The following is a 24,354-nucleotide window of genomic DNA, read 5'->3' on the forward strand; positions in this document are numbered from 1 at the left end:
AAAACAAAGATGAAGAAGAAGAAGAAGAAGAGTTTGGATTTGATATCCCACCTTTCACTCCCTTTAAGGAGTCTCAAAGCGGCTAACATTCTCCTTTCCCTTCCTCCCCCACAACAAACACTCTGTGAGGTGAGTGGGGCTGAGAGACTTCAAAGAAGTGTGACTGGCCCAAGGTCACCCAGCAGCTGCTTGTGGAGGAGCGGAGCCACGAACCCGGTTCCCCAGACTTACGAGACTACCGCTCTTAACCACTACACCACACTGGCTCTCCACAAAGAAAGAAACACACACAAAAGCCAACAAATTTGGAAAAAACAATGCCAAGTGATGAAACTACTAGCAAGAAAATGCTCAGAATATCTTCCTGGCCTGATAGCACTAAGATATATATTATTTATTATTGCATTTGCATGTCACCACAAGTTCAGTGTATGACTCTCCCCCTCTCCATATCATTCTCACAACAATCCTGATAGGTAGGTTATGCTGGAAGTTGGTGACTGGCTCAAGGTCACCCAGTGAGATTCATGGCCCAAGTGGGGAGTTTAACTCTCTTAACGCTCTAGCCACTATACAACGGCTTTATGTAATTACTTACGTTTCACAACTGAGGAAAGCTTTAAAATACGGTAAGCCCTGAGATAAAATCCTAATAACTAGAAATCAGTATACGGTTGACATGGCGGCCAATCGACAGATCAGTTCACACCAGGAACCAATGGGGTTTACCAGCAAAGTCGGAATGCAAACAGGCACCAATAAGCCCAAGCCCTGATCCTGCAACTAGCTGCTCAAAGCAAACCACGTAGTTTAATTCTGAGTCTTTCCCTGATTCCAGCAGAGCTCGCGCTGCAACAAACGATGCCTTGATCCCGCCCAGTCTCTCTTTCTACGTGGAGCAAAAACGAAGCGGCAGGAAGCGCAGCCTATCACGCGCTGCCTTTGCCTCTGACGTCACCAGAGCAGGAAGCAGCCGCGGCTGGAGAGATCAAGCAGTTGCCCCACGGACTCATTTTGCTGCGGCACCAACGCTATGGCAGCTGTGTGTTAAAGTGCCGCTTTAATGGGTGTTGTTTTCTAACGCGTCCCCCACGCCCCACCGGACAGTAAACCGCGATATTTCTTTACCTGCCAGAACGGAAGCCTTGGGATTTCTTTGGCCATGTTTGCCAAAGCTTTCAGAGTTAAATCCAATACTGCTATCAAAGGGTCTGATAGGTAAGTTTGTCTTGTTTCCTTTTCCTTCAAGGCATTTACCTTGGTCGTTAATCCGTTTTTAAACAGTGCCGGTGCCAGGCTGTTTTGCGCCTTAGGCAACGCTCACTGCTTGCAATACCCCACAAATTTATTTATTTTTTAAATAAATAATTGCTAACTTCACTTTTCAAAAATCGATGCCTTGTAGAAAAAAAATGAAATGAAAAGCACAAAACTCGAAACAGCTAAATTTATTTCAAATGGCAAGGTTGAGTAATACAACAATCTTTGATTATCTTTCTCAAGTACAAAAGAAGATGTTTTAGCACATAAATTATATTGAACAATCTTGTGAATAAAACTCTGCCCTTCAAAGGTCAGCACTGCACTTCTCTGAGGCCTGAGCCCTAGGTGGTTGCTTAGGTGGCCTAGTGGTAGCACTGGCTCTGGTTGTAGAGAGCCATGCTTTCTAACCAAGCATGATGAAGATTTACAGGATGCTACTTAAAATTACATTTAGCGGAAAACATACACTTTAAAAAATGACGTTATGCCTTCCTCAGAGTGCAACTTCGGTATGTGTTAATTTTATGCGTCATGTGGAATGCAGAGATTGATGGCTGATCAGTAATAATAATAATAACAATAATAATTTTTATTTATACCGCGCCCTCCCCAGCCAAGGCCGGGCTCAGTGCTTGGGTTATGGCTTCACAGTGATTGTTGGGATATAAATAAGTTGCTTTGTTTTATTTCTCTGGCATGCATATTTAGAAGGTCTTTTTAAGGTTTTGGTCTTTTAAAACTTGAATATGTGCCTTCCTCCAAGATTTAGAGTAATAGAGTTGTTATTAATTAATAATAATTTATTATTTTATACCCTGCCCATCTGGCAGGGTTTCCGCAGCCACTCTGGGAAGCTCCCAACAGAATTAAAAGCACAATAAAACATCAAACATTAAAAACTTCCCTAGACATAATAAACTGAGACCAAGCAAAAATAAGAATATATTAAATGACAAATTTGCAAACTGCCATCAAAAACTTGTCATGGGCACCACACACATAGACCAAAGTATTCTATTGGGTACAACAGAATGTTTATTTAAAAATCAGTTTCAGCTGGGGGAGGAGAATTGTGGGCATCAGGGAGGACCTCTGCAGACATTCATACACCCATGGGCATTATCCTGGCATTCCTGATTTAAGATAATGGAATGGCTTTGATAATTGGGCACCTTTTTTAAAATGATTTTAAAAATGATTTTAATCATTTAGATAATGGAATTGTGTCGTTGACCTTGCAGGAGGAAATTACGAAATGATGTCGCAGCAACTTTTCCCACCCTCACATCTGAACAGCTATCTGAAATTGTGCCGAATAAAGAAGAGCTGAATATAATTAAACTGTATGCTCACAAAGGAGATGCTCTCACGGTCTATGCTAATGGCAGAATACCAGTCCTTTTTGAAATGGAGAAGAGACTGTATCCAACAGGTACAGAAATATGTTTCTGCAGGCAGTTTGCTGTTCTGGGTCTGGGGAGGTTTGAGTTAAATTTGATGTTTTACTTTGGCCAAGTTGCAAAATAATATTAAGCCTCCATTTCCCATATCTAAAATGAGAAGAGTGTCAGTTATGGTATAAATGTGCTCAATCAGAGGTAGGCAACTTACTGTCTTTGATTCATAAATTGTCCCTCCCTGAAACACACACTGCTAGTACAGCTCTGTCTAGGCATTCACTATTTCGCTAAAATAAACATGAGGGGAGTGGGAGAGTGGACACAAACTCCTCCATCTCTATCTCACTCTCACTCCACAATTTCAAAGGCATAATCAGAGTTGTTTCCTTTCTACAGATAGTCACCCTTGAATTTGTGGAGGGTGGCAGGAATAGTGAGGAGAGGGGAGCTAGCCTAAGCTGACCACCTCATGTGTTCAGTTAAGCTGGATAGTGAATGCCTGAATAGGGCTCATGTAGTTCATGCTATGGGGTGGCAGGCAGAGGGCTCTCTTCTTTAACTTTTGCATAGGCAAGAGTTGATAGGTGATTCTGCTTTCCAGCCTTGGTTGTTCAGAAAGAATTATGAGTGCAGCAGCAGGTGTACAATTCCTGCTATGTTCAAGTTAATACTGGTTCAAGTTAATACTGAGCAGAGGATTGATAAAGGAGCACAGAGGTACGCAGCTTGTTCTCAGGCAGAAAAACCATGGCTTACTGGCCAAAGATTATTGTGTCTGAACTAGACCGATCTATCTTCTCACTGCACATTATTTTTACATGTTGGGTTTAAATATCTTGAAACAGAAGCTAGGTTGTGTGTTCTGGTTCCTTACCATCATTGTTCCTATGTCTGTCTTATTTATGCGTGTAAGCCAGTCTGGGATTTTTTTCCTGGCTGAAAAAAGACAAATACTTTTAAGTAAAGGAAAATGTCCAGTGTTGAGGCTGCGTGTGCCATTGCTTAATAGACAAGAGGGAGATATCAACAGACTTGCACCCCCCCCCAAGGTTTGGAAGTTAAAAATAACATAAGGGAGGAAAACCCAGGGGGAAGGGGAACAGTCCAATGGGAATTACTTGCACTGAGATGCCATGGAGTGCTGTCTTGATTGCTGGCAGTGGGAGGGGAGGGTAATAGAAAATAAGGTGGGGAGGGGAACAGAATGGAGTATCCTGAAAAATGAATCCTGGCTAGAATCCTGAGCACGAGCACTCCCACACTGCAATATTTTGTCTCAGGCTCTACTTCCTAATTTTAAATTCAGATTAATGGTTATCAGTTCTGAGGAATGGAGGCAGGTAAAGTGTGTCATGCTGGAATTCCACAAGCATTTTGTTTTCTTTTTGGAACAGTGTACGCCCTGTGGTCTCATCCTCACCTTCTCCCCGCCTTTTCCACATGGCCACCTGTGTTGCACAAACTAGCAGGAGGAGCAGGTAAGGGAACGGATCTCAAAGCCATTCTGCATGGCACTGCACATTTGCCTTGTGGAGCTGGTTCTCATGATTGGGCTTGTTATATTGCAGTCCTAAGCATGCTGCTTGGATGTAAGGTCCTTTGAAAGGCAGTGAGGTTTATTTCCAGGTAAATAAATTGATTTTGTCATTGACATGACAGTTTAAACTGAGATATTCAAGGCCTTTTTTCCCTTTAGGAAGAAAAATAATGTCTAAATAAAGCCTGGTCTGCTTGAATGTTAGAATCTCCTTCTGAGGCTCTTCTTTGGGTACCTCTGCCATCAGAGATGAAGAGGGTGACAACCAGAGAGAAAGTGCCTCCAGAGCTGTAGTGCTCTGCTTATGGAATGCCTCTAACCAACTCTTTTAGACACCCAGCAAAACTTTTTCTAACGTTGCAGGCCTTTTACCTGTTTGTACCTTTTACCAGTGAAGGCGGTGAAGGTCCTGTCAGAGTGTCTGGAGGCGGTTGGAGGATGGATGGCGGCTAACAGATTGAGGTTGAATTCTGACAAGACAGAAGTACTGTTTTGGGGAGACAGGAGGCGGGTGGGTGTGGAGGACTCCCTGGTCCTGAATGGGTAACTGTGCTCCTGAAGGACCAGGTGTGCAGCCTGGGAGTCATTTTGGACTCACAGCTGTCCATGGAGGCACAGGTCAATTCTGTGACCAGGGCAGCTGTTTACTAGCTCCATCTGATACGCAGGCTGAGACCCTATGTGCCAGCAGACTGCCTCGCCAGAGTAGTGCATGCTCTGGTTATCTCTCACTTGGACTACTGCAATGCACTCTACCTTTGAAGGTGACCCAGAAACTACAACTAATCCAGAATGCGGCAGCTAGACTGGTGACTGGGAGCGGCCGCTGAGACCACATAACACCGGTCTTGAAAGACCTACATTGGCTCCCAGTACGTTTTCGAGCACAATTCAAAGTGTTGGTGCTGACCTTTAAAGCCCTAAACGGCCTCGGTCCAGTATATCTGAAGGAGCGTCTCCACCCCCATCGTTCTATCCGGACACTGAGGTCCAGCGCCAAGGGCCTTCTGGCGGTTCCCTCACTGCGAGAAGCTAAGTTACAGGGAACCAGGCAGAGGGCCTTCTCGGTAGTGGCACCCACCCTGTGGAACGCCCTCCCACCATATGTCAAAGAGAACAACTACCAGACTTTTAGAAGACGTCTGAAGGCAGCCCTGTTTAGAGAAGCTCTTAATGTTTGATGCCTTACCGTATTTTAATATTTTGTTGGAAGCCGCCCAGAGTGGCTGGGGAAGCCCAGCCAGATGGGAGAGGTATAAATAATAAATTACTATTACTATTATTATTATTATTAACTATTTTTTAAAAGAACACTGAGTTTTATTACTGCCTGAAGTAGAAAGCCAGTATTATATCTCTCAGTCCTGGTTTCTAATAAAAATGTTCCAAACTCAAGAAAAAGTTGTGATTTATAACTAATGTGTAATTGACATTTTAGTTGATACATTTTGGCTTTGTGGCGGCAGAATTGATGGTAGCAGGGCTGATCGGAGCTGCACTGGCAATTAGGGCCGAGATTTGAAGCCATCCAAGAGAATCCCTTGTTTCATGTAGACATTGAAAGCAGTATTTTTGTCAAATTTTGTTTTTTAAAAGAGCAGTGGAGGACAAGGGGATGACTTGTGTCTTTAAGATTTTGCTAAGATGCTAATATAGGGTCTTTTCCGCAGATCTAATGCTTCCAGGGGTTGTAGTGCCCTCTTATGGTCTTCCTCAGGTAGATCGGGGTACTCTCTGTGCCATCACCTTGGTGGGAAACAGGTATGATTTCTCCTGAAGGCTAATGCTAAAAAGATTTACCTCTTTCTGAGGGGGTTCTTAGAATGCATTTTGAGACCGGAAATTGAGGTGGGAGAATCAGCCAAATGTGGCCCGCCAGGCCTGTCATACTGGCCTTCACGATTTTCCTTAGGCTGCACCCCACTTAGGCTGCACCCCTCATCAGCTGTGCCCTGTGCCCTTCTCGAGAGCCTTTGGCTGACTACAATGGGCCATTGGCTTTTGCTTGCCTGAATGTAGAGGTATGTGATTGTCCCATCCCTCTTGGATTTCAAAAGAAGGCAAGTAGAAAACAGGGATGCCTTCTGAGACTCCCATTTATTTTGACTCTGATTGTGTGCCACAGTGTATGCCTTCTATGGATTCACCATAACAATTTGGGGCTTCCAGCAGCAGGGTTGATTTTAACGCATTGTGGGGCATTATTCATTAGCCAGTTCAGACATCTCAGCTCTTCATGAATATGCTTAAGGGTTGTGTATTCCCTTCTTCTCTTGCATATTTTGGAACACAGACTGTTTTCCAGTAACCGTAGTTTGCTTGGATGGCTGATTCAGGCAAACTTGTTTGCTTCCAAAGCTGAAGTGGAAACCACGGTTTGAACAATTCTTGTTTAGAGGAAATCTATGACTTTGCAAACAGTGGTAACCAAAATCCAAGAAGTGCAGGATTGAACTGTGGTGTGCAAGCAGAAGAGGGGGCACAAGAGCCTTAAGTATGTTATCAACACAGCCAAACCATGGTTTGGTCGTCATGTCTGAAATGAGAGAGATTCCTCAGCTGGGAGCTGCTTTAGTTGGAGTAAGAATTTAGCTGTTTGCTTTATGCTATACTCTCTTTACTTTTCAGTGCCCCTGTGGCCATTGGCATAGCTACCATGTCCACTACAGAGATGGTGGCAGCTGGAATGAAAGGAAAAGGCTTCACAGTGCTGCATACATATATGGATCACTTATGGTAGGTGTATCACCAAAACTATTTGACCGTTTACACAATAGCGCATGGTTAGCTTTTGCCCCCATGCTAATCCAAGACTCAGGTTAGAGAAGGGTGAGCCCTGAGCAAAGTATAAGAAGGATGCAAGTAGAAACTAAGCATAGGTGCATGGTTTTGACAAGCACTTAAGAAAAACTGTTCAGTTCCACAGCACCAAATCAGAAAACTCTGAACCTTTTCTGTTGTGGCGACACTGAGAACTCTTCTATAGTGCATCCTGAAAAACATTTTTAATGAATGAATATAACTTTAGGCCACACACTACTTGAAAGTCAGCTTAAGGACTTGAGAGAGATTGTATTATTAAGGTCCTGCTGGAGTTACGGCAGTCAGCTGACCCCTTGCATAGCATTAAATAAATGTGATGGTGTGGTCAGTTTTTCCAGATTGTTTTGCTCATAATCTTTACAGTAAAGAAAATGGTTCTCCACAACTTCATAGCTTAACTGGCCCAGTCTAGACTTTTTGCTTTGAGTTTCTGTTTTGCTGAAATTGAAATTTGGGGCAAGTCTTATTGTGCCATTTGCTTTTGTTGTTTCTTTTTAAATTGAAAAAGGGAGTTTGGTGACAAGTCATGCCCACCAACAATAGTCCCCTTAGAAGCAGAGTCTTCAGAGATGATGGATGCTGAAGAGGAGAAGCAAGAGGCTGGAGAAGGGGAAGGCAAATCACAGGAAAACAGCCACCCTATTGACCCATGCCTGCAGACAGGGATTAGAAATCTAAACATGGAAGATGCTATTCAGAGTGTGGACATGACAGAAAAAGAGGAACCTAATGAAAATGGTGCTGCTGAAACTACTGAAGAGGACAACCTAGATGTTCCTCAGGAGGTAGAAGACAGTAGGAGTCCACAAGGTAAAATTATAGGGTTATATACAGGGATTTGCATTCTAGACGAGGTCTAGTAACAACCTTTTGATCAGAACTGCTCATTTATACAAACTTAAACATATATACTCTGTGCATTTTCAATGTGCCGTATAATGCAGGAATGGGGAACCAGTAACCCTTCAGAAATCTTTGGAATTCAACTCATATTAGCCTCAGCTAGGATGGCCAGGGTCAGGGATGATGGGAGATGGTCCTTCAGCAATATCTGAAGGACCACATGCCCTCTATCCTGATTTTAGGTGAATGATGGACTACAGTTCCCACTGTCCATGACCATTGTCCATGTTGGCTGGGGCTGATGGGAATTAAAGTCCAACAGTGTCTGGGAGGGCTGTAGGCTGCACATCCCTGATGTAATGTGTGAGATTAATGCAAGTCTTTTGGGGTGGATGGAAGGTGTGTAGATTATAGGACACGTGTAACCATGATTCCCTGCAGCATATGCACTGATGGTGCATGTGATGAGCAACAAAATCCAAACAAATGTATCCCCTTCACACTCCATGTCTTGTATAGGGCATTATACCTTGTTACTAACTTTGTAATGTGAAAGAAGCTTTCATTAAGCTCTGTGCTCACTGCTAGTGTGTCAGCTTTCTTCTGTTGAAACTGAATGTTGGTAGAGACAATGCTGAACTTAACGTTCTTCCTTTCATTTATTGCCTCATGTGGCTATATTTTCGTGACAGACAAAGAAGAGGGATAAGCCACCAAAAGGCTTGTATGTGGAAGTTCATAGCTTGTGACCACGCTGCATGGCACTGAAATTGTTTCCCTGTTCAACACTGAAACAACACGTAGGCATAGGCAGGAGCTGAGAGGTTCACAAGGTGGCAGGGACACATTGTGAACTAAGCCATGTTGCGTTCTGCGCAGAGGCTCGTAGGCAGGGAGGGCTATTTTTTAAGCTAGAGCTCACCAAAACTCGGTTCCAGCACCTCTCAGGTGGGCACCATTGCCTTTATAAGAGAACAAGGGATGCGTTCATGGTGAGTACTGGCACCTCTTTTTCTAGAAAAATAGCACTGCTTGTAGAGAACAAACGGTTCTGTCTTTTCTTCTAGAGCAAATGGATGCATTGCTTCACCAATGCTTCTTCCACGCCTTAAAATGTAAAGTGAAGAAGTCAGAGCTCCCTCTACTGACCAGCACCTTTCTCCGCAACTACATGTTCGCATGTTGGTACGTGTAGTAAGATCTTCTACAAGCTGGCAGAGCTGCCGTGTTGCTGGCTGAGAAATGTGGAAATGGAGCATAATGTGCTTGTAGAACACTGTTCACCAGAGTCAGGAGTAGAAGCCTTGCATGTATGCAGGACTCTGTGCCTCAGCCATTGTCACTGTATGAACTCGTAGGCGAACTCTGCATGGGTCAGAGTCTGCTTTAAGGCATACAGTGGTACCTTGGGTTACATACGCTTCAGGTTACATACACTTCAGGTTACAGACTCCGCTAACCCAGAAATAGTACCTCGGGTTAAGAACTTTGCTTCAGGATGAGAACAGAAATTGGCAACGCAGCAGCAGCAGGAGGCCCCATTAGCTAAAGTGGTGCTTCAGGTTAAGAACAGTTTCAGGTTAAGAACGGACCTCCAGAACGAATTAAGTACTTAACCCAAGGTACCATTGTACTCAAGATATGACACAGGTTAAACTTTTGTTCATGTGTTGGCCTGATTTAACTTTGATAAGGTATTCTGTTTTCACCTGTCTCTTGATGATTCATAAGGAAGAGCTAAAGCTATCTTCCAGTAAAAGCATAACGAAAATAAAATAAATGCCATAGTTAAACTATAGAACTTGCTCCCATAGGAAGCAGTGATGGCCACCTCTTTAAAAGAGGATTAGACAGATTCATGGAGGATAAGGCTATCAAAGTCTACAGGCCTTGATGGCTCAGCTCTGCCTCCACAATCAGAGGCACTAGTGCTTCTGAATACCAGTTGCTGGAAACCTTAGGAGGGGAGAGGCCTCTTGTGCTCGGGTTCTGCTTTCAGGTTTCCCACAGGCATCTGGCTGGCCACTGTGAGAACAGGATATTGGGCAAGATGGGCCATCGGCCTGATTCAGCAGATTCTTAAGTACTTATGCTTGAATTTGTGATGGAGAAGGAGGCTCCATTTGCTCTCTTTATATGACATTTAAATTCTTTCCAATCTGTGTGCCCATGTTTTAAGAATATTTTAGCGGGAGAAGCCTGGAAACAAAACATGTTTTTTCTTAAATGTCACCAAAAATGAGAGAGGCCTAATTCCTCTTGTTTCTTGCATATAATTGTGTGTTTTTTTCTTTTCAATCTACCAACAGTCCACAAGGTCAACAACTAGACATAAAGAAATCAAGCTACAAAAAAGTGAGTAGTTGTTGTCCTTTTCTGTACCGTGAAAGGTTGAGGAAAGAAATAATAATGAAACATTGGATTGAATGTGGGATTTTCTGCATACACCACAGATCATCTGCCCCAAAGCTGTGACCCCTTCCTACAAAGGCACTTTGTGCATGTAGATCCTTGATGTGTGAGAAATCTTCAGATGATTTTGCTGGTTAATAGCACAATCATATACATGTTTGTTAAGAAGTAAGTGTGCATAGTAATTTGAAAACAACTGTAAAATTCTGGCCTAATATTGCATTGGCGGGGTTTTAAATAATTTTTTTTAAAAACACTATACAGGTATCATTAAAACATAAGTTGTTTTTTTAATTACAACATAATATATATCCAAACAAAACCAAACTTTAAAAATTACACCAGAATACTGCTTGTTTCATTTTTCATGTGCATAATACAGTGAGGGCGAAAAGTATTTGATCCCCTGCTAAATTTGCCCGTTTGCCCTCTGACGAAGAAATGACGAGTCCATATTTTAATGGTAGGTTTATTGTAGCTGTGAGAGACAGAATAACAACAGGAAAACCCCCAAAAACCCAGAAGACAAAAGTCAGAGATTAATGTGCATTATAATGAATGAAATAAGTATTTGATCCCTTTGCAAAAGATGACTTAGTACTTGGTGGCAAAACCCTTGTTGGCAATTACAGAGGTCAGACGTTTCTGGTAGGTGGCCACCAGGTTTGCACACATCTCAGGAGGTACCATATTTTTCACTCTATAACACGCACCAGACCATAACATGCATGTAGTTTTCAGAGGAGGAAAACCAGAAAAAAAAATTCTAAACAAAATAGTGGATATATGATTTTTGTGGTTCATGCTGTGGCCACAGACATGTGATCTGACAGTGAGTTTGGAGTAGCCCAATGCAAAAATCCTGAGGATCCATGTGGATCCATGCTTTGTAACCATGGAGGAGGGAAGGAAGGGGAACCATGGATCCTCTGCTCACGACTGCAGCAGATCCCCCCCCTCCACCCGCAGGCATTCGCTCCATAACACGCACAGACATTTCCCCTTACTTTCTAGGAGGAAAAAAGTGTTATGGTGCAAAAAATACAGTATTTTGTCCCACTCCTCTTTGCAGATCCTCTCCAAGTCAGTAAGATTTCGAGGCTGATGTGTAGCTACTCGAAGCTTCAGCTGCCTCCACAGATTGTCGATGGGATTAAGGGCTGGAGACTGGCTAGGCCACTCCAGGACCTTAATGTGCTTCTTCTTGAGCCACTCTTTTGTTGCCTTGGCCATGCGTTTTGGGTCATTGTCATGCTGGAATACCCATCCTCGACCCATTTTCAATGCCCTGGCTGAGGGAGGGAGGTGCTCACCCAAGATTTGATGATACATGGTCCCGTCCATCGTCCCTTCGATGCAGTGAAGGTGTCCTGTCCCCTTAGCAGAAAAACACCCCCAAAGCATAATATGTCCCCCCCCATGTTTGACGGTGGGGATGGTGTTCTTGGGGTCATAGGCAGCATTCCTCCTCCTCCAAACATGGCGAGTTGATTTGAGCTCGATTTTGGTGTCATCTGACCACAATACTTTCACCCAGTTCTCCTCTGGGTCATTCAGATGTGCATTGGCAAACTGCAGACAGGCCTGTACATGTGCTGTCTTGAGCAAGGGGACCTTGCGGGCTCTTCAAGATCTCAGTCCTTCATGATGTAGTGTGTTACCAACTGTTTTCATGATGACTATGGTCCCAGCTGCCCTGAGATCATTGACAAGTTTCCCCCCGTGTAGTTCTGGGCTGCTTCATCACCGTTCTCCCGATCATTGCAACTCCACAAGATGAGATCTTGCATGGAGCCCCAGACCAAGGGAGGTTGACAATTATTTTGTGTTTCTTCCATTTGCGAATTATTGCACCAACTGTTGTCACCTTCTCACCAAGCTGCTTGGCAATAGTCTTGTAGCCCAGTCCAGCCTTGTGCAGGTCTACAATCCTGTCCCTGACATCCTTGGACAGCTCTTTGGTCTTGGTCATGGTGGCTAGTTTGGAATCTGCTGGATTGATTGCTTCTGTTGACAGGTGTCTTTTGTACAGGTACTGTAACGAGCTGAGATTACAGGTAAGACCTCTCCTTTACAGCAGGCGCTTCTAATCTCAGCTCGTTACATACAGTGAAGATACCAGGTAGCCTGACATCTGGCTAGTTGATAGGGGATCAAATACTTATTTCATTCATTATAATGCACATCAATCTCTGACATTTGTCTTCTGGGTTTCTGGGGGTTTTCCTGTTGTTATTCTGTCTCTCACAGCTACAATAAACCTACCATTAAAACCATTGTATCCCAGTTTTAACTGCCTCTCTCTCTCCTAGTTCTCCAAGTTCCTGCAGTCAATGCAGCAACAAAATATCCTCCAGGTGAAGGAACTGAATAAGGGAGTAGAGAGCATTGTGAATGTGGACTGGAGGCATGAAAGGTAAGAGAATCTCAGTTCTGTGCAAACAAAGTCAAATTACTGAGGGAGAAGATCTAAATGGATGGTTTGGGTTCCTGTGATGATGCTGGTTAATGAGCTGAGCTGCATTTAAGAGCACAATAGCTAATTAGAAGAGATGTTGCTCTTTTTCTTTGGTCTGAAAGGTATTTTATCTCTCGCGTGGAAGATGTGTAATTGTAGGTAATATCCTAGATAAGCTGCTATCTCTCAAGTTGATTTAGAGAAGTCAGAAATGTAAACATGCTGCTGTCCACAAAGAGCAGTACAAGAAAGATCTATTTATGAGGAAAGATGTGCATGTCCTTACAAGAATCCAACATGCTTAATAATAAGCTCCACGGATGAGAGGGGTGTTTGTGTGTATGTACACACACGCACATGCATGCTGGGAAGCACTATAGGAATGAGGATGGCATTAATGCACAGCAGAGGCAATTAGGGAACAAGGTGTTTGTGTGTTTGTTAATGGCTTGCAAAGGAAGCAAACATTGAGGTGTAAAGTTATGCTTTCTAGCTGGCAAGCCGGAAATTTGGCAGGTGGACAAGGCTCACTTTTGGCACCAATAAGTTGATGTGTGATGTCAGTAAGCCCCTCTGAAGGCATGCTGTTAGCAAGCCCCACTTTGCAGGTGGTGAATCATAACAGTGTATCATTTCATAATGTGATAATAAGTTCGTTGGCAAAAGGCATTAAGGGCATTAATGGAGACTAAAATATCAGTGGTTGTTGGGCATGTATCCTAATGCTCCAGGCATCTCTTTGCTTTAGGCTTCTTCTCATGTTACTTTTGATCAGTACAGATATTAAGATCTGCACTAATGAGGAGAGGTTGTTTGCTGGAAGCTGTGCACAAATGGAGTGTTTCATTACTGGTTTAATGCAGAATCTGTAGATTCCAGTGGTGCTTGCTCCTATAAGGAGCTAACAGGAGTAAGCCCTTTTGAATTCAGTAGGACTTACTCCCAGTGTTGCAACCTAAATAAGCCAGTTCTTAAACTCTGAGTTAATAGGTAATTCCGGAGACATAACAGCAATAGTTTGCATTAATCACCCAGGCTGTGGCTAGAATCCTGGTTTCTTAACTGTCAAACATGTTCACTTACAAAGTTATCCCTTGCTAAATCCACATTTTAAAACTGAGCCAAGGTATTGTTTGCATCAGCTGTTAGAAACTCACTGCTTTACTGTCAAGTCCATAGATACAGAACACTTTTCTAAAACAAATTGCCTTTTCTTGTCAAACTCCATTGCTACAGTTTAGTTTCTCCTTATTCAGAAAAAGTTGTAATGTTTCTACCATTGCTCCAGTCTTCCACAGTTCACCATTTGAGTCATACTATTACATCACTGCTGGAGAAGAAACAAGCCCAACGATAATGCCTGCATGGCAAAGCCCAGGGGTTGCCAAACCTTTTGGGCCCATAGGCACATTTGCAAAGTGGAAAAGCTTCTGTGGCACCACAGCTAAGCTCACACAGCAACCTTCTCTCTTGGGTTCAGTAGAATACTTCCTTCAAGCCTAATGTCAGCAGGCGAAGGATGTGGGTGCCAGGGAAGGCGTCTCTGGGCATATATGTTGGCAACCCCTGGCATAACTGCTTTGACCACTGCAGGCCTAATTAGGACTCTTGTGCCTTTTAAGACGTGCACCATATCAGGGAAACAATTAGCAAGCAATGCTTTCATTTTCTCTCTACTGCTGCAACCGGGAAGGGCACACCTTTTTGAAACCTATCCTTGATGCTCACTTGTTGAAGGCACTAAAGAGTTTTTGGCAAACCCACTTTCCTTCCGTATCCAGAGTGACACAGTTTATTACCACTATAGTCACCATTGCCTCTGGAAGGGCCCACCCACTTGACCTGTGGCTGCATTGTCAGCAGACCTATAGATACTGAAGTATTGGGAATGGGAAAGGTTGCAGAGCAATGGCAAAGGAAAGGGGAGGAGAATGGGGAGGTGCTTGATGGGACTGGTGGGGCTTAGAGGCCCATCCCCTTCCTACCCCACACAGAAGTCCCACTCCAACCCCTCTTAAAAATTTGGACTGGCTGTGCTTACCTGTCCTCTCTGCCTGCCGCTGCCCATGCTCGCTTTGCCAGCCTCCCTCCAACTTCCACCAGAAGTGGTGATGCTCTGGTGGTAATGAAGATGCACTGCAGCCCGTCGTCTCCCTTCTCCTTGGGGACCATGTCTGGGCTCTGCTCCTTGCTGCTGGGCTGCTGGGCTTCGTTCCCTCGGGGGGGTTCCACACTGTCTCCTCCCCCGCCCATCTATGATGTCACATACAGATAGCATTGTGAAGCTCGCATTTTACAGTATCTTTTACAAGGTCTCATTTGTGTGCCTCCTTGGTAGATTGGATGGCGAGGTTCCTGCTGTTATCTGCTGGAACAGGCAGGGCTGTGCCTTTCCTCTGTCACAATGGGCGCTTGTGATGTCGAGAAGGCTTGGCAGAGTGTGTGGGGGCGGGTGGGCTTTAGTTTAGGTCTACATAGGAACTTAGCCCAAAGAGACACCTAAGACTTTGGATCATTTCTCCACGCTTTCTCTCCTCCAAGGATTGGCTTCTTTGGAGGCCAGGTCTAGGGTGCTCTGTTTGGCTTGCTTTAGAATTATTCAGAGAACTTTCAGAAGGACTGCCATTGTCCCTGGCCAGTATCAGATTGACCTGGGTACGTGCAATGCAATTCCTTGGGGTGGGGAACCTCAGGTCCAGGGGGCCAGATGCAGCCGCCCAGATCTGTCTGTTTAACCCTTGGAATGCTCCCCAAGTCACATCCTCCACTGGTCATGATTCACACTATTTCTTCTTTCCTGGCTGGAATGCCTCTTGCTTATCTGGATGGAGGATCGAGATGGGTGCACAAGCGTATGTAGAAACTAGCCTACTCTACAAAGGTACAATTTCCACCCACTTTTGCCTCAGACCCCACCTACCCCTGGGAAGTTGCCTTTGGAAGGTTTCCCAGAAGAAACTGTGGCCCACAGGCTGAAAAACAGTTTCCAACTGCCTTTCCTTTTGCACAATGTACCTGGCACTCCTATGTCCTTGCATGGCTCCTCTGTGCATATTAGAACACATGCAGAGATACTCACTCTAAGCTATCAGTTATCTTCCTTTGCTGCTAAGAAAGTTGGGGTTGTGCGCTAATTCTCTTCCCTGGGTCTTGCGTGGCTTTATGTATTATTTACATTTATATATCACCTTTATCTTTCAAGGATCTCAAAGGTTTTCTTCATCCTTCACCTGTGAAGTAGCTTAGGCTAAGAGATGGTGACTGACCCAAGGTCACCCAGTGAGGTTCATGGCTGAGTGGGGATTCGAACCCTGCTGTCCCAGTTCCTAGTCCAACACACTAACCATTATGCCACACTGGCTCTCGTGCTGGAAGCCCTGCAGCATAGAGTAGGATGGGAAGCCAGGCCAAGACACCATATTGTGCCACAGCATTCCACTATTGAACACTAGGTTGCTGCTGGAGCATATGGCTTCAAGATGATGATCTGTTCTGTGGACCATCTTGAAGCAGAGGCAGAAAGGTGCTTCCACTTTGTGTAAGCAAACGTGCTGAGGGATTTTGCACTGTGTTATTGCAATGAGAGGAATGGTCTTGGGTGCCTATGTCCTAGGAGATGACAAGGACGCAACACTATACTCATTTGTCTCTCAGTCATGAACGGGAATAGCCGTCATGATGAAATGGTAATAAACTCTGTGAAATATTTTGCTTTGATTTTCAGCATTAGGTCTTTTGTAGTACCTATTGAAATAGCAGCATCTGAATTGTCTGTCCAGGATAGCAGAAGTGGTGATGGAGAACAGCCGTACCACTGTCCTGAAATCATACCACTCTATGGCATCTCATCCAAAATGGCTCCCTTATTCCAAGAGTCTGGATATAAGTAAGTAATATAAGAAAATGAACCACTTGACTTGTTCCCTACGTTGTTGTTCTTGTTGTTGCTTGCAGAACATGATGGGCCAAGAAAGTCCTTAAATGGGTGTGTGAGTGTGTAGCAGACTTCAGAGTGAATGGCCTGCCCGGCGGAAAAATAACTGACTCTAAAAACACAAATGTTTCTGGGTGCTGAGTTCAATAGTTTGGTTTGGTTGGACCATTTCTCCCGTATGGTGGTAGTGGTGTTCTAAACGAAGGGAACAGCTTCCTTACTGGAGTGTTTCCCCCACTTAAAATAGCCAATTTGCAAAAGCTGATCATTTGCTGTTCCTTCCGAAGTGCAACCTAGCAAGTAACAAAGATTCAATTTTCCTCCAGGAAAGGCGACACCCTGTCCAGCAGTGAAGTGAGAAATGCTGTTATCAACTATGTGAAGTTTAATGAGTTGGTTGATGAAACAAACAAAAAGTATGTAAAACCCCAAAGCTTGTTTAGTAGGGAGATCGCAACACTACTCTCCTTGCTCTGTACTGATAGCGAGAGATAGCTGCAGCCATGATTTTGCACAGGAGTTTCCTGTGCTCGTGGTTCACCATTACAGCGCTAAGTCAAAACATGTGGGAAATGCTACTAGAAAGGGCAGGCACTCTTTCCTATCACAAGTCCCTTTATGCCAAGTATGAACACTCAGGTCAGATGGACCATGCACCCTGTCCTGGTCCCTCTCTTATTTACCTCTGCAGTATAGATGGGCCCAAGTGCAGTGTTGATTGTGCTCAAATGTATATCCAACCTCAACAAGAGTTTGTGTGCAAACACACACACACACACACACACACACACACACACACGTGCAGGTGTATCCCATATATTGTGCCTAATAGAATTTTAAACTAGTGGTCATTTTCCTGATTTATTTTGTTATTTATTTCATAGAATGTATACACCACTTGATTAAAACTCACCCACCCCACCCCATTCAGGAAAATTGTACAATAGTTTAACAAGAAGTTTAAATACTAAAACCAGTTAGGATTCCCATCAACTTTCTAAGCATCTAGGTAGGCTTGCCTAAACAAGAATGTTTCTTAGCAGGTGCTGAAAAGAACGCAGTGAAGGCACCTGCTTGATATCAATAGGCAGGGAGTTCCAAAGTGTAGGTGCTGCCACTAAATGATCAAGTTCTTACATGGAGTGGGTATTATGTGGCATCTGTAGATTGCCAATTCCGCCGATCGAAGCAGTCGAGAGGGCACATGTAGGGTAAGGTAACCTCGTGGATAATTTAGGAGTGCCACAAGATTAAAGACATCTTAGTTGATTAATCATATCACTTTTTTTAGTGATATGATTCTGTAGGTTGATCTGTTAGCTTAATCATTAAAAGTTTTGATTAGCTAAACAGGTGACCTTTGATTAACTTGGCAAAGAATTTTTAAACATTAAATTATCTTTAAGAGAGGTACATGCAAAAACAGCACTTGACAAGCAACATACTCAGACATAATCTACAAGCAAAGAGGACATGTTGTTTTATGTAACCCCTTCTCATGTTTTCGGCAGTCAAGTAAGGTTTTTAGCACCCAACTTACCACATAATAGTGCAAGTGCAGTGTGACTTTTGGAAATCCTTTTGTACTTTTTAACAACAAAGTGCTAAAGAGACAAACGTGATCTTTATAATCTGTAGAGTGCTACACATTCTTGATATTGGTGCATTTCCAGTTCAGGTGATGAGTGATCACGCTGAGAACAGACCTTTAAATCTGCCTTCCTTTGTTACAGCTTTATAAAGGTGGATCCTATCTTGTGCGATTGTCTGTTGGACAAATCTGAGCAGGATGAAATTTCAAAGCTCACATGGGACAATCTCCTGAGCAGGTGAGGGGGGAGTGATTCCTACTGCTGCTTCATATACTTGCCTCAGTATTTCCTATAATGCAGGCCACTATGTATTATGGTATCTTTAATGTTTGCAAAAGGAGGTTAAACCCAAACCATTCAAAGGTTAAAATTGTCACTAAGGTCTAGTGCTGTGTTGCTTTGTGTTATGTAAGCGGACTGGAATTTTATGACACAGTAGCCTGATTTGCACATCATGGTAAGCCATAGCTTATGGATTACTTCATGCTGTTCAGTGACCCCTTGCCTTTCTCCACTCACTCTTCAGCCAAGAGAGAAGCATACTGCACAGCTTGGCTTAGTGCTTGGTTGAGGAACATCAGGCATGGGGGCCAAATGTAGCCCTGAGGACTCCAGAGCACACCCTCTCTCCTTCAGCCACAACCTTCACTGTTGCTCCATCGCACTCCCGAGTGTTTTTGCTTGGCTAAAACATGTCCTTGAATGCTGATAGTGCCTTTGGCTTGCATGGATGCCGAGGGTATGCAAGTGTCTGTATAAACCATGCAAAAGTGAAATGTGCACTTATTTCTCTGACTCTGCCCACAATTGGCCCATGGCCCAGAAGGGAGTGGGCCCTTCAGGTCCCCCCCACACCTTCTGCTTAGTGTTCCACTTGCCGTTTCTCTCCCCAACCAAATGACGAGCCACAGACCAAGAACCAACCTTGGCCTCCTGGGGACAGAAGCTAACCCTGAGTCCTGGTTCACTGGTAATGCTAAGCCTCACCTCACAGTTTGCTTTTCCTGGCTCCAGGTGGGTCAGAATAAAGTGGAAGCAAGTGAGCAGCTGCTTGCTCTGGTAAGCCATGGTTTATAATTTGCTTCCCATGATGGGCAGGCATGGCCACCGTAAAAGTCAACACAACAAGCTTGGCTTCTTGGGGACCTTCTAAAACTCCCCATTCTCTTCTGTTACTTTGAGGATCATAATATTTTCTTTTTAAAAAGTCTTTGGAATTAGGAGAGGTACAAAGATAATAACGTAACTATGTCAGTTTGGCAGTGTCATCTGTTAAAAATCACAAAAACCTTTTAAGACATAATACTGATAGTACTTTAAGTAGAGATTTTCCCAGAATAATCCTGTTATGGAATAGCATCATGTATCACATAGATGAAGGCTGCTAGATGAAGTATAATTAATTCCTGTTGGTCTCTCTATCTAGTATACAGCCTACACATGGGGTGCAAATCAGCCTCTCATCATTATTAACTTTCAGAGGGAATTTTAAAACCAACCTTTCACCCAGGCATTTGGTGGCTGAAGAATACTGCTCCTGGCAGTTGTCTATAACAGTTCTTTCTTAAGTTAACTGTAACTGTTTTTAGAATGCTTTAAAAAAAGTGATGGCTGTGATTCCCACCCTGGGCTCCATTGGGAAGAATAATTTAAACTCAATAAATAAATAAAAGCCTGAGGTGAATAAAGGCAAGCTGTATCAGATTGAGTCTTTGAATAAATGTTCTTGGTACTTAAGTATAGCAGGAATAGCTAAGCCAGAAAGCTGCCATCCCTCTGTGCTGTCCTGGATCGGCTTAATCTTAGTGCTGCTTTTGTGGCAGGTGTCTGGATAAACTACAGCCCTTCCATCAGGTGACTTTTTTTGGACATGACCCCATCGTGAGGAAAGGAAACAATGATCCCATTGATATAAACATAGCACAAAGATCGTGCAATAAAAAGGTAAGGGCAAGGAGAGAATTAGTCTACTGTGGAAACATCCAAACTGTGCTGCCTTTTTTTTTTTTTAGGTCTGCCTTTTGAAATGTTTTATAATACTGCACTATCTTTTGAAAGTTTGCCCATTGAAAACACCATTTCCAGAGCAGTCTCCAGCCCTGTTATGCAGAGAGAGGAAAATAAAGAGGTTGAGCCCATGATCCTACTTTTGGGGCATGGAGAGCGGGGAAGGCTGGGTTCGCGTCTCCGCTCCTCCACAAGCAGCTGCTGGGTGACCTTGGGCCAGTCACACTTCTTTGAAGTCTCTCAGCCCCACTCACCTCACAGAGTGTTTGTTGTGGGGAAGGAAGGGAAAGGAGATTGTTAGCCGCTTTGAGACTCCTTAAAGGGAGGGAAAGGCGGGTTATCAAATCCAAACTCTTCTTCTATAACTACCAGAGCTGCAGTTATTGCCCCAGAAAACAATTGACAACTGGGCTAGCATGTGGGCATTCCTGGGCTTAAGTCATAGCCCTACCTCCTCTCTGAACCCCTGGGTATCAGGTAGAAGGTCCAGACGTACACTGACACCTTACAATGCCACTGGTGCATGGTTTGTAATTTATTTCAACCACCCGGGGGTGAAGAGGGCAAGGCGGAGAAGGCCAGATCAGGAGATAAACTGAAGTTCTCAGTATAGAGCTTATCTGATATCTGTTGGCCCTAGTTCAGAAGGATAGTAGGAAGCACCTACTGGCAGCTGAGTCAGATATACATTGCACAGAGACTTCTGAAAGCGTGTCACCAAAGCGCTGCTCCGGGAAGATGGAAGGCACATGTTGCAGAACTAAGGGAGGAACAATAGCTTGAGTGCAGCACATGTTTCACAGGCAAAAAGTCTTGAGGTTCAGTCTCTGGCAGCTCCAGGGGAGAGGATCAGATAGCAGGTGATGGGCAAGATCTCCGAGTGAGGCACTAGAGACCTACCCACAGCCAGAGTAGATGCTACTGACCTGGATAGAGTAATAGTCTGAAGCGATAGAAGGCAACGTAATATGAGTGTTGCCCTCTTGGATGTGTATCCCTGTTCCAGAAGAGCAGCCAAGCAGGTGCAGTAGAAGAGGCTAAAACAGACTGTGGGGAAGAGCTGCATGGAAGAGTACCTGGGTCATTAGCAGCTTTTTGTTCCCTGTGTGTGCATACTAATTACCAATACTAATTTCATTTGTACCTCACCCATCTGACTAGGATTGCCCCAGCCACTCTGGGTGGCTTCCAGCAAATATTAAAGCATAATAAAACATCAGACATAAAAAGACCTCCCAATACAGGGCTGCCTTCAGAAGTCTTCTAAAAGTTGTATACATTTATCTCCTTGACATGTGATGGGAGGGAGTTCCACGGGAATAATAGTTTTATTAACTGTGTGTGTGTAGGCCTGAACTAACTGCAGCTCGCAGATGCAGCATTATGGCTTGAAGGTGGTGGCCCAGGGTGTTGATGGTATCCAGCATGCTTGGGTGCAAGAGGTAGACCCTAGGAATAAACCAACCCAATACAAAGTTGTCAATTTTTTCAGGTAGAGATGATTAATTCAGCCCAGTGCTATCCATGACTCAGCCAGGGGTTGGGAGTCAGAAGAGGTGCAATGGGCCCTTGCACGGTTTTAACATTGGTATTTCTTTTGCCTTTCTCTGAAGGAATGTAAAGTAGTTTTCATTTTTATTAGTGTTTCAAAATGTAGTCAGCTGGTGGTGCTGTCTTCAAACCCCAGGGACAGAAGCTAGCATGCCTGGGCTCTTCTCCCTTCCTCTTTGGGTAAGGAAGTCCTGAAGTAGCCTCAGAGAAGGGTTGGTTGGTTGTGGGGTGGTCTCTGTAGGAGCTTCCTGGCCTGGGCCTTTTGCTTTTGCCCTAATGGGTGATGTGTGAATCTGACCATGCCACTGGCTAGCATTTATCCCCACCCCCCGCTTTCCTAATTAACATCCCTTCCTCCTAAGCTGCTAGGGCAAAACATATGAGCTAATCATTTAAGATTTGGTCTGTTGCTACACTGTTTCCCCCCCACCCCCAAGCAGGACGAACCTTGATAGTGTTACCCCAATGCTTTAGTTAGTCTCTTGCATTTATGTATGCCTTTCACTTAAATCACATAGGTTGTGCAATATGCCTGCTGTCAAACATGCACTGCTCCTATTCATTTCCAAGCATAGGTATTATTAATATGCAAAGGCAAAGGCCCTATGAAAATAACTTTGCTGATACCACATAGCCTGTAAGAATGTACGAAAGTAAAATTGCACACTAATGATTGAGCATTGTATATTAGTGCAACCAAGTAATACCATCTTTCCTTTCGGTTTGCAGGTAACCATAATTAAGAATCTTGAGCTGTATGGGCTAGACCCACAGGCTGTTGCCAACTTTCTCCAGCTAAAAGTTCAGGCGAGTGCCACTGTCACCACACTTCCGGGAGCAAAGGACAGAGCACAGGTCCAGGTACAAGGCAATCAGATCCACCACCTTGCTAAGCTGCTGGTGGGTAAGTATCTTTATCAGGGGTAGGGAACCTGCCAGGGCAGCACACTAGTGGTGGGTGGAGTCAGAGGAAGAGCAATGGACATACCTTTATATTCCAGCAATGCAAAAGCCAGGTGCTAGCACATGTGCATGCACACACACGGTCTCCATTCAGGCTCAGAAGAGGCGTCATCACAAGGTGACATACCAGCCAGGCAAAGCACTAATGGAAGGTGTAGCTTAGGGAAAGGGCTAAGGCCCAGCATGCAAAGTCTGGCTGCCAGGCCTGAAGTTCTCCACCCCTAATCCATGGCAAACTCATAACATCATTTATTATGTTTTGAAGGTTTAGTCACTTATTAGATTAACAGTGCAATCCTAGGAATATCTTCCCAGGAGCATTATCCTATTGATTATGTGTGAACAAATAATGCTTTACTTGCAGCCTAAATTGATTTTACAATATTCTGATCAGTTTCTAAGATGTGCTCTTCTGAGGAGGAGGCTGTTGGAAAACAGTTATACATAAACTAAAAAGCAAAGTGCTATTTCCCCTTCAGAGTTATTTTATTCATGTGTAATTCAGTGGATAATTAGGGCTGCCACATTACCGTATTTACGCAAATTTAATGCACCATCAAATCTAATTTTTGTGACGTAATTTGTCCAAAAATGGTGTGCATTACATTTGAGCAAATACAGTAAGTACAATGTCTTCCTATGTATATTTATTCATAATTAAAAATGCACAGAAGTACATTTTTTAGTAAGGCGAGTGCCCTAAGTATACAATGCTTTAGAATTTTCAGAGCACATTACTCTTTTAGTAAGCTGCAGGTCCTATTGTGTTAAGCTTTTGAGCTGTCAAATACAGATTGATTACATGTTGACTTTGTTCCAGAGGACTACCAGATACCTCGTAAATACATCAAGGGTCTTGAGATGGCACCAAAGATGGGCCGGAAGAAGTAGCCAGGTCTGAAGATCAAAGTCAGAACTTTGTTATTTATAAATATTTTATTCAACAGAAATGACTAATCCAGCTGCCTTACCTATAAAATAATGGAATTTATAAATAAAACTTTTCCCAATAACCTTTGCTGGACTATCTCCATAGCTTGTTGTGGAACACCTCAGCATGTTTGCTGAGCACTGTTCTAGTACAAGTAGGTCCAAATGTAAACTATTGGGTATCCGCTGAAGATTGTGGGGTTGGTTTTCTTTTTCTTTTTTACAGGACTCAAAAGAATAGTGAGGTACAGTTTCTACCCCTCCCTTGGCAACCCTCCCCAAACGCTTTTCCCTGCTTAAACCGAGGTACAGTGGTGCCTCGCAAGACGAAAAGAATCCGTTCTGTGAGTGTCTTCGTCTTGCGAAGCAAGCCCATTGACGGATTAGCAGATTAGCGCTATTAGCGGCTTTGAAAAGGGGGGGGGGGGGAGGAAAAAAACCCCGCAGGAACTCGCAAGACATTTTCGTCTTGCGAAGCAAGCCCATAGGAGATTCGTTTTGCGGAGATTCGTTTTGCGAAGCACCTCCAAAACGGAAAACTCTTTCGTCTAGCGAGTTTTCCGTCTTGCAAGGCATCACTGTACCAGCCTTCTTTGTTTACACACTGCAATACCACCGCATACCACAGGAGGGCATGAAGA

The 24,354-nt window shown here is 43.8% G+C and overlaps 2 protein-coding genes across 2 annotated transcripts in view; one reads left to right on the forward strand and one right to left on the reverse strand.

The window, feature by feature from the left end:
* Positions 1–15,344, reverse strand: part of DYRK3 (dual specificity tyrosine phosphorylation regulated kinase 3) — a 43,909-nt gene extending 28,565 nt beyond the window's left edge. The window contains exon 1 of the mRNA XM_081009048.1: positions 14,778–15,344. Within this exon, the coding sequence (XP_080865174.1) occupies positions 14,778–14,989 (212 nt within the window). The 5' untranslated portion in view covers positions 14,990–15,344. The remainder of the gene's footprint in view (positions 1–14,777) is intronic.
* On the forward strand, positions 978–23,796 carry EIF2D (eukaryotic translation initiation factor 2D). Its single transcript, XM_081009064.1, has 15 exons — positions 978–1,218; positions 2,505–2,695; positions 4,058–4,141; positions 5,871–5,961; positions 6,829–6,936; positions 7,532–7,833; positions 8,934–9,051; positions 10,176–10,221; positions 12,591–12,694; positions 16,461–16,622; positions 16,997–17,086; positions 18,404–18,499; positions 20,086–20,206; positions 22,550–22,724; positions 23,604–23,796. Exons 1-15 carry the CDS (start codon positions 1,163–1,165, stop codon positions 23,672–23,674), a joined length of 1,815 nt encoding a protein of 604 aa, XP_080865190.1. The 5' UTR covers positions 978–1,162; the 3' UTR covers positions 23,675–23,796.
* The last annotated feature ends 558 nt before the right edge of the window (positions 23,797–24,354 follow it).

This window comes from Podarcis pityusensis (assembly GCF_964106645.2).
Source record: "Podarcis pityusensis genome assembly, chromosome: 6".
NCBI lineage: Eukaryota > Metazoa > Chordata > Lepidosauria > Squamata > Lacertidae > Podarcis > Podarcis pityusensis.

Excerpts from the sequence above, each read along its gene's own strand:
- EIF2D (XM_081009064.1), top strand. The coding sequence starts at position 1,163 with ATGTTTGCCAAAGCTTTCAGAGTTAAATCCAATACTGCTATCAAAGGG. Across the intron at positions 17,087-18,403 it reads GTTGATGAAACAAACAAAAA|CTTTATAAAGGTGGATCCTA; the intron begins GTATGTAAAACC and ends CCTTTGTTACAG. Across the intron at positions 22,725-23,603 it reads CCTTGCTAAGCTGCTGGTGG|AGGACTACCAGATACCTCGT; the intron begins GTAAGTATCTTT and ends ACTTTGTTCCAG.